The sequence below is a fragment of the Dermacentor albipictus genome, chromosome 3 (assembly GCF_038994185.2).
Source record: "Dermacentor albipictus isolate Rhodes 1998 colony chromosome 3, USDA_Dalb.pri_finalv2, whole genome shotgun sequence".
Lineage (NCBI taxonomy): Eukaryota > Metazoa > Arthropoda > Arachnida > Ixodida > Ixodidae > Dermacentor > Dermacentor albipictus.
The window spans coordinates 13,533,659-13,550,622 of NC_091823.1; the positions used below are offsets into that span (position 1 = coordinate 13,533,659).

The following is a 16,964-nucleotide window of genomic DNA, read 5'->3' on the forward strand; positions in this document are numbered from 1 at the left end:
TCAAGAGGCCATTGAAAGGAGCACGATTTCAGACAAGAGAGGACATTATGGCTGCAACAACGGCTGAGCTAAATTCCATTCCAAAAGAGGCCTTCTCGGAATGCTTCCAACAATGGCAGCACCGCTGGGAGAAGTGTGTGGAGTCCCAAGGAGACTACTTTGAGGGTGATTAGGTTTCTAACGCTCCAGTTACGCCAGCTTTTTTTCTTCGGCCAAAGGTCGGATACTTTTCTAACAGACCTCGTATATCCGTTATCAAAGTATTTCAAAACAAACAAGGATGACTAGACCGGAAGGAGCACTTGCACTGTGTCAGGTGGGTTTCACGGGATTCCTTTCATACTGCATCAGCCAGAAAAGCACTTGCCAGGCTTCACCGAAGAAAAAAAAATAATTGTCTGTGATGAATGCAGCCACCATCTCTTGGTCATTTCACCCCAAAAGGGCGCCAAAGGGAGAGAATACTACCAATGTGCCCGATCTGAAGAAGCCGTGAATTGTTCCAATCGATGAGGAGGAACCACAATTTACCGGGAAAAAAAAACTATTTGAAACCACGCTTAACAAACAATGCACGAACGCAGCAGGAAGAACCACAGCAAGTAATCAGCGAGCTCCGCACAGACAATCATGACTTCCGCGACAACCATAACTGCTGGTCCCGGAGGCTCTGTATTGCACCATTATGGCTCCACTTGTCAGCAATGACTACAGGCTGCACTGAGAGATGACACTGCAGTAGATCGGTGTGCTCCAGCACCTCAGGCCACCATCGCAAAAAGAGCCACATTTTCACCCCCGGACTACACATTAACCTATTTCAGTAAACTTAGTTCAGCCAGCCTTCAAAACAACTTGGCGACTTTTCAAACTGATCGACAAATTATCAATGCAACAATTTGCAATGATTATGCATGCACGCAGAAGCATATTGCCTTCATACATTAAGCTTAAGATAATTGCTTGGCAATTTAGAATTAATGTTAGTAACTAAGTGGCAAGAATTCTGGAAGCCAAAAGCATGAAACTTAGACAAATCCAGATACAGTCAACGTCAAATTTTTAGTACTTTCTAGGGGCCGCGGACACGTCCAAAAAAATCACGGAGTCAAAAAAATGAATGCATGCCTTCTACTACCCTCAAGGACTAAGATCGATACAGGCACTTCCGAAATAGCTCTGAAGGTCTACCAGTACACTAATTAGGTGTACTGGTGCTTGCACTGCGACTGGAGACGGCGGGTGCATGTGCATATAATTAAGGAATACATACTGTGTCCCGTAACTATTGCCCATTCCCACTTTAAGTATGCTTCACCTCAATGCTTCACGTATGCTTCACCGCGTAACATTGTTGTACTGAGGCAAAGCTGACTTTGGGGAACCAGCGTTGCAAAACACGTCATGCTTTCCGAGCTTTGAAGCCATTGGCGAGGATTACAAAGGCGGAGTCAGAGCTATTGCTGACAGCGGCAAACTCTTTCAATGAAAAACACAGCACAGAATAGCAAGAAGCTTAATAGCAAACGTCAAAGCAGGTAGGCTTAGCGTTGCCAAGGTTGTTGCTACAGCTTCCAGCGGATCTGTGTGCAAGAGAGGCGGCGAGATAATCAAAATGATGTCAGTGGTGACTTCAATAATGCCATTTCGGTCCAGTGGACGTGGCAAAATGTCCAGAAAATGGGACGGCGAAGGGCGTTTGCATTGGAAATTTCGTGCGTTCTTATACGCCTCGTGCACCGCCTATAGAGGCGCCACTGAAAGCCACCTGGCGGACGCTTCCAACAGTACACGCAGGAGCAGGAGCAGACGACAACCCTTTGGAGCAAGGATGGCTGAAGCTCGCGGCTGCGGTGACAGCTGTAGGGAAGATGCTGACCTCTGTGCGAGCGGGTATGAACACGACGTTACCGGTGCTTGGGACAACATGGTCCACTACATGCAAGGCGTGTCCCGCAGACAAACGCCATGAACCCTATTTACATGAAGTGGAGCTCATGTTCCCTAGCCGGTAAATTTTGTTGAGTGATGCGATCTCTCGATGTTTTTTTTTATTCTACCTTTGCCGCAATAAGCTGCTTCTGTACCTGAATAATAAGCACCTGTCATTAGTGCAGACTTATATCAAACAAATCCACATGGTGCAATCTCTGCATATGCCGTTGTGATTTTTCTGCCGATGAATACATGCGACATCGCCGAATAAGTGCAGTCGAAATCGCCTCAAAAAGAGTAATTGCCAATTTATTGATGGAAACGCGTATACTAGCCAAAGAAGTCATCAAACACACGGGTTAATAATAGCGCGTGTTAGTGCTGTACCACCAATGCAATTCTGCTGCATACGCCGATGAACTACCGTTCCCGCTGCAGTTTGTACAATTTTGAATTCCCCAAGGGAGCTGCTTGGAAACATACAAAGCTAAAGACTGACTAACTTTTCAGTACTTTATTATATTACTGGAGAGAGGTGCCACATGATATATTTAAAGGCAGAGCAGCACCAGACAAAGTAGATGAGCGCTGGCGGCAAGGCCCGGTTTAGTCGTCTGCAGCGTAAGTATAAGAATTCAGTTGAGTACAAAATTCACATGCAAGAAGGGACTACGTTGTGAAACAAACACATCACTCGGCTTGTCAAGTTTGCTCAGGCAACATCGAGGTGTGACGACTTCCCAAAAGGGACACGAACTTTTCAGCGAGAAATGGAACAAAAATACCATATGCAGCAGCTATTAGCAATTCTCGCTCTGAACTACCTGTTTTCTAAGCACATTTCCAAAAACGCAACCAATACCTAAGATGCCCTCGGGCGAAAAGAATAAAGCTGTTAAAGAAGCACTTCCTTGGTATCATTCCGATAAGACACAGCGTGATTTATACCCTCTACAAACAAGGCAGGGTGAAAACTTCGCAGCTCAAAAGAAATGACAAGAGTTATGCATGGAGCAACTAGCAACAGTTAAACATGTGCAAAGCCACGCATAAAATAGATGTAAAAAATGAAGTGCGCGACAGCTGGTGCGAGGATTTACCACGCCACATGAAACCAACAATTTCAGTTCTTGCAAACTTCAGTAGCTTTAACATACAACGCATTGCGCTCGTGCAGTCGTGCTGCCTAGCTAGCACAACGCGGCAAAAGAGCGGAAAACAATATAAGCGGCAAACAGCATACCAAACTCTAGCGAAATGCCTTTAAACCTCATGCTGCACTGCCGACGAACTTTGCTGCTCACGTGTCTTAACTATGAGTGAAAAAAAACAAAAAAAACAAAAAAAGAACACCGACGAGATAAAGGAAAAGATGAGAACAAGAAATTTCCCTTCGAAGTGACGATCCATTTTTTTCTACCGTTGCTCCCGCTGATAAGGCTTTGCCGGGAATGATTTGAACTGTAACGCCGGCACCTTTTCACCGGTATTTGAGCCCCCCACCCTGCAACAATTCTTCTTCAACATTCCCTGAAGCTTTGGCCACCCCACACGTGCGAATGGTGTTGCCTATCTTGCTCTGAAAACATGAATAAGACAGAGAAGCACAATCAACGACACGACAAACTACGGCGCGTACCAGGCTACTCTCCCGCGTGTTCTGCACAAGGCCGACACCAGTGGCGTGTTCGTCGGCGTGCACGGCGCGTATACTTTGACTTTATGGGGTACGTGGCGGTGCCACGAAGGCGTCAGAATTATCGGGCATGTCTGAAAAATTGGTCATCCAAAATTCGTTAACTGACTACACACTACCCATCATTCCCATTGCAGCTGAAGGATCAGTGCAATCTGTCATTATAATAATTTCTGTGGGAAACTATGCTTCAGGCAACGCAAAATATTCAATGTGAGGACAATATTTTTGAAAAAGCATACTGTTACAAGCTCTGCAGTTAATTACAAGAGCTCCTTGTAAGGAGGCGTCATGCTATTTAAAACTGCCACATTCTCTGACTCACATAAGTTTCTAAATACCACACAAATTGACAATAAATTGGCTTAATGATATCATTCAAGCATACAAAAGAGGTTAAATGAGCAATTCATAAGTGCTCTTTGCAGAATTTTTCAGAAATTAACAGCAGCAGAGTTATTGCTTACCCAGCCACCTTTGTCAGTGCTTTAACTGTAGTCAGTCGTGTGATCTCGTTTCGAAGCCGATCCAGGAAAATGGGCAGGCAGACCGCTAACTCAGCCTGGAGGCAATCACCCAAGTGGCAAAGAATGTGGCCCCTGTAATGAACAGTGCGTGCAAGTGCAAGTCCACTAAGAAACTCCAAGAACTAGGCACAGGGGGGGGCAACCAGGCAACACTGAACATATGCGCTATGTGCCAAACTTGAAGTTAATGCCCAATTAGTATTTGAGGGCTAATTAGAGCTAAGATATGAAGGCTAGGAAGTATTCTCACTTTGATAGACAGTTATATGATGTGTGATACTGGCCCCTCTCTATCAATGCAGGGGAAGTGTGGCATAAATTTTGCTCAAATGCTTAATTTTTATGCAATCAATTAAGCTTGGGCCATTCTATGTAGCAGGCCAGCCATTATGTGCTGCCCAAGCCAAGTTGACAAGACATTCTGAAACTGCAGCAAACACAACAAATGATACACAAGGCAAAGGTAACAGACAACCATGCACAACAAACAAGAACTTTGCCTTGTGTACTGCTTGTTATGCATACTGCAGTTTCATAATGAATAGTTACCGACTCACCCAACTTTCAGTACTTTTATAACAAGACATACTTATACCAATCATATGCAACAACACTTGCCTCATGCTTAATGCACATGATCACAAAACACAGCTTTTAATATATTTCATAATGCTTAAACTGCACATCCCAAATCAACACAAAGCTTTTGTCAAGCTCAATAACCTATCCAAAACATATGCACTAAGGTACCCTTATACAGGTGTAAGACAAGTTACAGTATTAGTTCCTCGTGAGCTATATGAATGAAAAAAGTGCTTTGATACTACAAGGAATCTTGTTACGGCAAACATAGGAAATCAGGCGAAAAGCTGAACGTGACACGAAGGTTCGATTCTACCAAGCTGGCTTTATCTAGTTTATGTACTGCATATTTTATACAATAACATTGGTTTATTCTGAAGTAAAAATAACAAACAACAGATGCATTCTGCAGCCTAGCTGTCGGGCCCATACATGGATCAGGCCCACACACAAGAAAAGCACATGAAAAGGGATTGCTCTGCTTACATGCAAGTGATGGCCCTTTCCTTGACCTCTTGGTCAATGTCGGCTGCCTTTAGCTTCGTCAAGGTGCACTCAAAGATGTCCTTCACGTAAGGCTCGAACCTGAACGAGCTTTCCTGATCTGTAGGTCGAAGGAAGAAAGAAAACCTGTGATCTTTAAAATTCGAAGAAATCATGTAGATGTGGGAGGGGGGGAATGGCACACTTTTGTAAATACATGTACTTTGCCCCTAGCACACACTCTTGTGGCATATATAGGCACTTTATTAAAGGGTCCCTGAAACGGTTCAGACAAATTTTGTAGATGCATATGGTACAGCTACAGTAAAACATTTGTGCCACAATTTAAGAGACGCGTCTCATATTAAGAGAGCTACAGAAGATTACTAGTTACCCTCTTCCCTAGACATGCTTTTTCTCAACTTGTTTGCCGAGTGACCAGGGCTAAGCTCCACCTTCATCGGCTCCGTGTCATGACGTGACGTCATGATGTCTACTTCCGGTTGTCTTGGAGCCAGTGCGCAAAGCCTCTCCAGCCTCTCTGCTAGCGGCCTGGCCATCAATCCCCAGAGAGAGCTATCCAAGCAGCGTGCACTGTGAACGTTCTGTCGCAGAGCTGAGCATGTCCAGTATTCCGGTAACCACAGGCAAGCTGGGCATCTTGAGAGATAGGGAGAGTTGCAAACTAAGGCCCCTCCATACTACTACCACTGTGTTGAACAAGCTTTAGCATAGATGTACGTGAGTGACCTGATCCGCCTGCATGATCCAGCCACCTGGCAGAGCAGAGCTTAAACGGCCACACACAGAGCTAATATTGCTGCAACCAAATGAATGGCACTTTAAACATTTAAAAAGATAACGTGTTCACGATTACACTCCTGCCAAAAATTTACACCAGCAACAAATCAGAATATATTTGGTTACTGCTATATTAGCTCTGTGTTTGGTTGAGCTCTGTACCACCAGGTGGCTGCACCGTGCAGGCCGTTCACATTTGCACCTCCGTAATACAGCCAATCCACTTGTGCTTGCATTTACCCGAATACCGGACACGCTAAACCCTATTGTGGTAGTAATCCTTCGGTGTTAAGTGACAACCACAAACAAGTAGATGCTTGTGCTGATCGGATACCAACGGCCTGATGTGCTGCAGCCACTCAGTCCACATGTTGCCTTGCAGAGGAACAAGATGTTCAGTGCTGGGCAGTACTGAAGATAAATGTATCTTAGATACTATCTTAGATACTCTCTGGGTATCTTGTATCTGTATCATGACACGTCTGAGAAGACATGTATCAGTATCTGTATTTCCAATACATGAAACAATGTATCATGTATCTTAAGATACAAGATAGAGCTATCGCAACAACACCCTGCAAAACTATATATGTTGGCTGAACTTTGCGTTTCACGATGATACTGCTGCCACTAAATCACCTGAATAAAACTAAAGGCAGCGACATTCTTTTATATTTCCACCAGAGCCCTCCAGTGAGGGCAGGTGATGAGCTCTGCGCATACCTGTTGGTGAAGCAAAGCCACGTGGTGGCGCTCGCACCGCCTCTTCAATAACAAGCACAAACGTCTGCTCACAGCCAACTTTTTATTTATTTTTCACTCTCAGTTGCGTTGGTGCCATGACAGTTGCTCGTAGCCACCATACTTTGCTGTGCACACCAATGTATGCGACATCCATACGTCGCAGATGAGTAGAATATCAAAGGTCATTGCAGCTTTATGTGCTATCTCTATACACGACACATTGCAAAAAAAGGATGCTACCAGTGTTGTTGCTGTTTCCGGTGATCCGGTATTGCGTAAACGGCAACATGTTTACAGAGAAGATATAGCAGTAATTGCACCATCGTGCTGAGGCTTATTGAGGCTCTGGTAATTAAATGGCGATTTCCTAGCTTGTCGGCAAGATGAGGAACAGCTCGTATCAATTACAAGAGCGACAAACAAGAACCCCTGACAGCGCAGCATATGAAAACATTTTATATTAAGCAGCTAAAGCAATCCCAATAATTTGTTTCGGAATGAAAATACAGTAGAACCTCGATATATTGAACAGCGTGGTGATCGCAAAATATATAGATATAGCGTGAATCCGATACATAAAATCGCATAAAAGATGCATCAGAAAAACTTCTGCAAATCAATCAATTAACCAAGCATGCAATTAGGGATCGTTGTTCACAGTGCGCATTAGTTTACGCCACGCGCAATTGGCCTAGGCTGTGCTGACTTCGTCAGCCGTGAGCGTGTGGTCGATTGCGCCATGTGCAATTAGCCTAGGCCACGCCGGCTTCGTCAACCATGCGAAGTCGGCGCGGCACAACTGATCACACGCTCCGAACCATGATCCCCAATCGCGCCCCAATTGTAGCGCAGCGAATACTGATTCGAAACTTTGCACAAAGTATTTATTTCTTTCGCTGAAAGTACTGCATAAGGGTAGCCTGCTTCTTATTGACAGCCGCGCGCTTAACTATGGCACCCTCAGCATAGTCTAAACGATCCACAAGCGATAAACAAGTGTGTAGAAGAGCTAAAGCAGCTACAGCCCCAGTTGAAGTCGGGAGCGGGGCAACATAAGTGCTTGCGGGATCAACATCAGCAGCGTCTTCATTTGGCCCCTACTTCTGCTGCGAGCTCCACATTCGTCAATGGAAGCATTTTGAAACACTGTCAATAACGAAGTATTAAGTGGCGTCTGCCAAGGCGTCTATGAGTGAGCCCAGTAAGTGTGCAGTGTCGCGCGTCCTTGCAAGGTGCGACAGTCGCAGAGCGCAGCGTCACGGCGAGCAGGAAATCGCGCGGCGCCAGCGGCCGATGCACCAAGGAGTCAGTGCGGCAAATGCAATGTGTTGTTGACGTTGTCGAACTAGTCAAACCACCCCGTGTGTATGCCGCTACGTTCAAATGGCGCCCTCAGCCCGATCAATGCGTGCAGCTTTAGTGCACAGCAGTCCGGAACACCCATCCTGACACCGCTATCTTCGAGGGTGCTGCACGAAAGCTCGCCGCCTGTCAACAGAGCGCATGTGGTCCGGGGTGGCAGAGTTTGCTACTGTATATCCATTTTACATCCGACCCCGTTTGAAACAAAAAATTTAAATGCATGCAATTTTCCAGGTGATATAGAAAGTGTTCAATATATGCAATAATTCGATATATGCATGTTCAATTTATCGAGGTTTGACTGTATTATACTTTGAGCAAAAAAGCAAAAATTTTGACATACTAACGACTAAAAGACAGTTCATTCAAATGAAACAAGGTTGGTCAGTGTCAAGAAATTTTCATGCAAGCACTTTTCTGCATACGCATTTCCTGCTGTATTATGTAAATCTATAATAAGAAATTTGCAAATGTATCGAAGTATCTTAAGATACAAATGTAAAGTATCATATCGGATACAATAATTGCAGTTGTATCTTGTATCTGTATCTCAAACACTTGTTGCGGGAGTATCTTGTATTGTAACTCGATACAACTGCAAAGTACCTTTCCCAGCCCTGACGATGTTGCAGCTTGACATTTTGCCGACTGCACAATTTGCAGCCCACAACATAACAAGGGTGAACCATGGTGCTCGCAAAAAGAAAGATCGAGACCAACACTGACTGCGCAGCTGCTGTGAACAGTAAGCACGTAACACAAGCAGACGACACTTGCTTTGTGCCGGAAGTGCTTGAGTGCAGCAATGAATTGTCATTGTGTATTTTCTTCCTGTTAATCTTTTTTAAATAAAACAAGCTAATCAACATTCGAACTATTACAAACATTTGTTCACCGTAAAGTTGATAAAATTATCGATGACGGGCCCTCGGTAACCAATTGGATAGCTCGCCCTACTGATGTCAGATAGAGAACCAGTATTAACATGGGTAGGGTAGCTGAAAACTCAGGGGAGTGGTGCTGCTGCTATCGGTAGCGATGTACATTTTTAAAACCATTTAATAAATTACATGCTTTACATGGAGTGCTTAGGTGTGCCAATGATCAGAAGGACTTACGCTAACGACTCAGTACATTTGTACAAAATCCTCAAAATCGTTTCAGGATCCCTGTGCCTATACCGGTTGATAACATATTGTCAATGGTTTAAACTTAAAAATTTTGCTGCACTCAGAGCACTTCTGGACAGCTAACACCATCCAGTGCCTAAAAGAACTATTTTTCTAGTTTCACATTTGTGTTTTTTTTTTAACCGCAGGGGGATTTTTAAAGCGCCTTATAGCCACGTGTGACGAGTGCTCGTCGCTTCCAACATGGTGTCAATGTCGAGCGCAGCTGCCCTTGGGCAACGGTGAATTTCTAAGGATTCACATGAGTCTGAGCCAGAATTTTGTGATGGTGGTAGCTGCACAGACTGAGAAGATGATTTTGATTCATCTAACTTTAGCATGGGTGGCAAAAGTGCACCGAATAGCCCTGCAACATCACCAGGTATGCGCCAGTAAGTTCCATTTTCTACTCCGAACCATTTCTTCACGGCTGCGCTCAGATAGCGAGATTTCCGGTGTGTTCTAAAGGTGACAGTTCTTATCTGCAAGGTGTCAACGTCATTTGGGCAAGATCACTTGCCGGCAGCTTCGCGAAGAGTGAAGCTTTGCACGAGAAGACAGCCGGGAGTTGACCTTGGCATTGTGCTCTGCAGTGCCAAGCGGAAGTTCGCGCGGTACCCCGACGGCCACTTGAGCTAACATTTTCCTTTGTGCATGAAGTTCTAAAGATAAAAAGCTTATATTTGCAGGAATGTTGTATATAGTATGTTTATTCAAGATGTATATTTCTAAATTTTTAAGTGTTTTTTTGATACAAAGCAGCATCAATCTTTTTACAAAGTTTTCTTGCTTTCATTAGAAATTTTTTATTGAATAATTTTTTCAAACAATTGGTAATAAATGTTTGCTTGAGAATAAAACCATTAGAAAGCACATTCCTCCTTTTACTAATTGATACCATACATACAGGTATCAAACATATTAGTATGTATCAGGCAAACATCAGGCATGTATGCATCAATGCTTAACTCTTTTAATGCATGCAGTTTCCTGCACAAAGCTCACTCAGAAGCCATAACTCATCGTACAAGAATTCCCCTGGGACTACAATGTTGTTTTTAAGTTTTCTATGTTTATTCCTTTAAAACAACACAAGGATATTTGCCAGTGAAAAACACAACTGCTTACCCAATGGTCTGATGACTTTCACCAGTTGCTGAAGAACCAGCAAAGCTTCCGATGTAATCTTATAAAAGCTGTCCCCAACAGCTAAGATGATAGGCTGAAAATACAAATGGTTGCAACTCAAGTGAGTTCAAAGCAGCACTCATTAGCTTGCTGCAACCTTTCCTAGATTATCCACTGTGGAAAAAAAAACTGCCTACAGAACCTCTCAATTTGAATGCTTTGAATGCTGCCATCATACACAGCCAATTCAGACTCAATAGTTTTCAAACCATACTACTAAATGCATGGAAGTATCGCTATACTAAAATTGATGGAATAGTCATATAGTTTTACTTGACACTGAAGCGGTGCCATAACTTCGTGCCATTGCATCAGCAATAGAAGATATCCACATTAGCACAGTGTTCTCAACATGGTCACACTCATAGATTAACACATTCACTGCAGCAGCCTTTTTTGAAGTCTCAATTCCTGCGAGTGATGACCCAGCAGTGGGACACTTGTCATATTCCTTAAGTGAATCGTAACCCACCTGCAAGTCACCAGGGAGTTGTACTTTGAAATTTCCTCAAGGTACAGAAAGATAGCACCACGATGTGTTGGATCAGAGGCCACAAGAATTTTCTCGCTCTTTTGATTTCTAGCAAAGATGACACTTGCTCACTGCAGGAAAGCTCTTTATTGCTGTACAATGAGAATCCAGTTAAATCTCAATGATATGACTCTCTCAAGACAGCAAAAAAATTTTTATCATCTGGTATTTGTATTACCCGAAAACTTTTTAAAAATCGGGAAATGGTCATCTCGCTCAAATTTTCCTACCTTTCTTAGTTTTCAAACTTTTTGTAGTTTATTATTATTATTATTATTATTATTATTATTATTATTATTATTATTATTATTATTATCCTACCACACCGGTATGTGACCAGCGCATACCGTATTTACACGACTGTAGGTCGACCACTTTTATAAATTTTGAAAATATAAAGTGGACTTACAATCGAAACCAAACCATGGCACTGCCAAAGAGGCGAGACCAACGGGAGCTACAACGTAGTTACAATTTTATGTTTGCTCTATGGCCCTACCCGTAGCTTTTCACTATCCCGCATGTTTGTTCGCTTTTCAGAAGGGCTTTTCACCATTTTTGAGAGTTTTACAGTGCACACTACACTCATGAGGGGGTGTGGACAGTTTATGGAAGCGCCACTTTTCCATTTGCAGCGGCACCCTCAGAATGGCGGCGCTTGCAGGGAGTATCGGTAGTTCATGGAAGAGCAGATACCGCTCGCGGGATTCTCTTTGCCTGTTGCACTTGCTTTCTCTATAGTTTGACGTTCCACTTGACTGCCGGCTACGTGCTACTCCTATGCTTCCTCAGTTGTCATGAGTGCTCCAGGCCCACTAATCATTCGGCACTTGTTCACAGCAGCGTTCAAGAGGGCTGCCATCTTTTACGCCGAAGAAACAAATCCCTGCACAGTGGGCCGCAAATTCAATATTTCTGAACGGGTGCTGCGAGAGTGGCGACTGCAGCGAAGCGAAATTTTCACCTGTGACGGCAAGTGAGGAATTTCCCACGTGCCGAAGTCTGGACGCTTTTGAGAGCTGTAGGTTAAGCTTGCGGCATACGTCGCTGAAATGCATGATCAGTCCCTGCCACTGAAATGCGACATGGTTACAAAACAAGCCCGGATCTTCGCCTTTTAAGGACCTGCTCCGCCGTGAGTACAACGAGTGGCTGACAGCATAAGACCGCAAAATTACGCCAACCGGACCGGTCAAAAGAGCCTCCCTGACGGCTGCGTGTGGGTAGGTGCATTCAGCGTGGGCTGCTGCTTCACAAGATGTCGTGGTGCGGTCGTTTGCCAAATGTGAAATTTCGCTGGACGCCGCCACGCCGTGGGACCGTAGCAACAATGACGATAGCAGCACTAGTGAAGACGAGTAGTCCATGTCAGCTACTAATAAATTTTCGTTATCGAATGCGCCCTCGGGTATGCTCTTCTTTGTTTTTTTGTTGTCTTTTCTTTTTCTCTTACGCAATATGGGGGGGTCGACTTACAATTGTGTAAATACGGCAGGCGCAGCCGCTCTGCTGGCCCGACAAGGTGCAACCGGCACCCTAAGCCCTCGCGCGGTAGCTTGATTGCTCGTAGAATCCACCTTGCCGCAAAAGGCAGTTCGCAACACTCAAAATTTAGCATGTTGTAAGCCAATAGACTTGCGCCCGGACTTTTGAAAAATTTGTGTCTAGAAACTCGTATCAGGCATGATTGTATCATTGATATTCTACTATAACTGCCATGGCCCACCCGTGACTCACACCACAGTGAGCATGTTAAAACGAATATTGTCTAAAGACGTAACACCACAGTGGCTCAGCAGCCAGTCGTGGACCAATGTTTCCCAGCACTTGTACTCACAGGCAGCAGTGTGTCAACATGTGGGTGGAACACCTGGGGACTGTGGTGCGTAAGCAAGCACCCCAGGAAGGCAAGAGTGTCAATCTTCATGTTGGAACTGGATGCTCGGTCACTCAGCGAGAAGTGCAATCCAGGCAGCAGCGCTGGAAGATAGTCGGCCAGAGCACCGGGCAGCAGCAGCAGCAGCTCTGTCAGTAGTGCCAAGCAACCCTGCATGCATTTTTTCTTCTTTTTTACTGCACCTCTACAAGCAGTACAGCACTAAATAACTCACAAAAACCACACTGAAATTTAATTAAAACAATTTCTAATGGAAGCTCAGGTCACTGGGCAGTCACCTTGTCAAGCTACTAAATGCTGCAGCTTTTACTGACTTTTCCTTCCTATTATGTAAAAGAAAACAAATTTAAGCAAGGATTTTTTTTAATGAGGTTCATCAATAGGATTCACGTGACAGTGATGTTAGTTTTCTCCCATAGAAGACGCGGCATCCATCGTTCATTTTAATTTTACAGCACACAGAACACAAACACAGCCACGAATACATTTATCAGAATGCACAGCACATGTCCAGACTTGCTCGGGAGTGAAGTGCTTCTGCCGACAGTCAAGTTCCAACTGCGCAAGGATGCATTCCAATGTGCTGCACACGCCTCCTCCATTGAGTGTCTACCCCTCCTGCCCCTTCCAGCTGTCCCGGCTACCTCTCCCATCATTTGCTGTACACAATCTGGCAGACAAGTTTTTGTTCGCATGACCGTTCTAATGCTGAAGCATCAAAAGTCATGGATGCATCAAAAGCTGCACCAACTCCATGCAGTGTGCCAGTTAGGGCTCATGTCAGCCAACCAGTAACAAGAACTGGTCACATCTTCCAGAGAATAGAGTAGAGGTGCACGACTATTGTGCACTATTATCCTTCTGTGAAGTTTCCCTTTCATTTGACAACATGCAGAGCGCCATCAGAGACATTTAATGGACAAGCCTTTATTCTGGTTTTCTTTACTGGTTCACCGACGTGACTCATTGCGTTTGCTGCTCTGCACGAAGTTGACAAACTGGAGTTATCTTGTTTCATATTAACTTAATAAACATATGGCTTCTAAGAACTGTTTGCACAACTGGACAGATTACAGGCTCGAAAAGAAAATACACTATTCTTGGCTAAACAATTGTTCTTCAGTGCACATGTTTAGTAGACATGCAAAAGATAGGTAGTGAGCAGACTTCCTGTGGGGATCACAGCAGACTTCCTGACACTTGTGAAGAGATCCTCCTCTGGGCCAAGATAATGTAAGGATTCTATCCCAAATTTCCTTTTCATGCATTGTCAGTCATTGTCAGCGGTCCATGCGGTGCTGCGCCCACATTGTCACCAGGATCAGCCAGATGTGAACAGTGAATGATTAAAAAAAGAATAAAAATCAGTTGTGGGGTCTGATGTGGGATATCTCACACCGTACTCTTGGGACAAAGGAACGACAACACAGTAGTGCACACAATCACAAGGGCATTTATTGCACCTTTCATACATCAATGCCTACTAGCCGAGTTGCTATCCACAAAACATGCCGATGGGCGCGCGACAAGTCTAGAAGTCCGACTTACCGCGAGCGGAAGCGAGCGAATATGTTCGCCCCATGCTGGATCCCAACGCCTGGTCGTTCGCGTGTATAGTCTGTGGGGATGCGCGACCCTCGCGCCTCCCCTGATGTTTTTCCCGCATAGCGCGTCTCCTGTAGTGCGGCTTCGCCGCACACGCGGCGGTCCGAGTGGTACAGGCGCAGTGCGAGAGATGGCGCTAGTGTTGCGCGGCCGCGAGGTTACTTGGGCGCCGAAAGGAAGGCGCTTGCTCTTGGGTTCGAGAGAGGAAGCGTGCCGCACGTGCGGCAACCCTCTTCCCCGGCGGGTCGCCGAAGCAGCGCGGACATCCCGCGCGCGCGGCGACCGATGCATCTGCGAGACCGCCTCGCGTGGCCGTCTTCGAACGCGTCACGATTCGCGTGACTATACACGCGAACGACCAGGCGTTGGGATCCAGCATGGGGCGAACATATTCGATCGCTTCCGGTCGCGGTAAGTCGGACTTCTAGATTTGTCGCGCGCCCATCGGCATGTTTTGTGGATAGCAACTCGGCTAGCAGGCATTGATGTATGAAAGGTGCAATAAATGCCCTTGTGACTGTTTGCACTACTGTGTTGTCGTTCCTTTGTCCCAAGAGTACGGTGTGAGATATCCCGCATCAGACCCCATATCTGGCTGCCCAACGTGGAACTCTTGGGGCATCGGACGATAGTTTTAACAGTTTTGCTTCGTTCGAGACCTTTGTTTGAACCGAAGCGTAGGCCTAGCGTGAATTTTGATCGCTAGCGTCGGCGGCGTGCTTTCTTGAGCGAGGTGACGGTGGCTGTAGTGTGTTTGGACATGTCAACATGCTAAGCCTTTTCGCAAGTGTTTTTTTTTTAATGGCATTCGTTGGTACGAGAGCCACGTGGTCTGCATCCTGGGAGAGCAAGGCTGAGCGCCCGCGGAGCAGTGGCAAGCCGAAGCGAGTGAGTACGGAAGCCTCGTGGGTGGTCCGAATTTCTTATGTAAATAGCTTCTTCTATCTCTTTGACTCGGATGAAGTCGCGGCTCTGGGAGCCGGGTGGCCGCGGGCCACGGGTGCCACTACGGGCTGACTGGTATTGCGGCCTGGCACCGGGCGCTCCGACACCGTCTGGGACAATGGGCGCCGTCAACTCGGATGCTGTGTGCACCGAGCGGAGTAGGACCACCTCACAGAGCTGACGTCTCCTCGCGGCTGCCTGTTTTGCGCCCATTTTGGGTGTTGTTTTTGGATGCCGGTTGTTGTCAGAGTAGCGACGCTTTAGGCCTAAGGCTTTACGAAGCTGCCTGTCGCACGTGGATGGACACAACCTGGTGGACCGTGGCGTTGAGGTGTTGCACTTTGCTTACCTCATTCTAGTTAGCCTCGCACGAATTGAAATTACTCGTTCGACTCAAGGAAGCGAGCTTCGTTCACGTGAACTTAGCATCTGAGTATAGCTGCCCGATCTTTTGCTAGCCGAGTTGAACATCGTACCACGTGGGCGATGCGCATGCAGACTTCCTCTCCCTTGCACTACTTTAGTGTTTGCCGAGTGTGTTGAGTTTACGCAGTGTGATTGGAGTCACCCCTGGTTTGCCGTCGCCTGCACATCGTCTGCGCTGCTGCCCCGGACTGACTACGATCGAGCCACCCCCGGGCGATGGTGATGCTGTGGCCAGTTCGGCGCGACGACTTCGACGGCCTCCTGTATCCAGCTCGCAACCCTCGGCGGCGGACAAAAGAGCCGGCGGTCACCGACAGCTACGGCGGCTCTTCCCAGCAGGGCGCGTCGGCGCGAGCGACGCTTGCTCGTACCGACTACTGCGTCGTCGTCTCCGGCGTCCTGGCCTGGGATCGTGCCGTGGAGGCTGCAAAGCTGCTACTGTGACCGGCGGACGCCAGCGGTGCACCTAGGGACAATGTCGGCTCGTAGGCTATGGACAGCGTGTGGACATTTCTTCGGTGCGGCCACTGTTACATGTTTCACCGGAATATGTACTGATTTAAGGTTGGGGGAATGTGGGGATGCGCGACCCTCGCGCCTCCCCTGATGTTTTTCCCGCATAGCGCGTCTCCTGTAGTGCGGCTTCGCCGCACACGCGGCGGTCCGAGTGGTACAGGCGCAGTGCGAGAGATGGCGCTAGTGTTGCGCGGCCGCGAGGTTACTTGGGCGCCGAAAGGAAGGCGCTTGCTCTTGGGTTCGAGAGAGGAAGCGTGCCGCACGTGCGGCAACCCTCTTCCCCGGCGGGTCGCCAAAGCAGCGCGGACATCCCGCGCGCGCGGCGACCGATGCATCTGCGAGACCGCCTCGCGTGGCCGCCTTCGAACGCGCCACGATTCGCGTGACTATACACGCGAACGACCAGGCGTTGGGATCCAGCATGGGGCGAACATATTCGCTCGCTTCCGGTCGCGGTAAAGCCTGTTTCACATGATGCGACTGCAACGACGAAAATCGGTGCTGTCGCACGCGTCGCAATGCGATTTTTAGAGGGCTCATTTCACATGATTGCGAT

The 16,964-nt window shown here is 46.5% G+C and overlaps 2 protein-coding genes across 2 annotated transcripts in view; both read right to left on the reverse strand.

Moving 5' to 3' along the window:
* Cand1 (Cullin-associated and neddylation-dissociated 1) overlaps positions 1-16,964 on the reverse strand; it is a 108,953-nt gene that overhangs the window by 30,680 nt on the left and 61,309 nt on the right. The window contains exons 11-14 of the mRNA XM_065428039.2: positions 12,857-13,066; positions 10,428-10,521; positions 5,227-5,344; positions 4,099-4,230 (exon numbers count right to left, since the gene is read on the reverse strand). Of these exons, the coding sequence (XP_065284111.2) occupies positions 4,099-4,230; positions 5,227-5,344; positions 10,428-10,521; positions 12,857-13,066 (554 nt within the window). The remainder of the gene's footprint in view (positions 1-4,098; positions 4,231-5,226; positions 5,345-10,427; positions 10,522-12,856; positions 13,067-16,964) is intronic.
* The window catches only part of Archease (protein archease), an 86,599-nt gene continuing 84,788 nt past the window's right edge, over positions 15,154-16,964 (reverse strand). The window contains exon 10 of the mRNA XM_070535108.1: positions 15,154-15,163. The gene's annotated coding sequence lies outside the window, so the exon portion shown is untranslated. The remainder of the gene's footprint in view (positions 15,164-16,964) is intronic.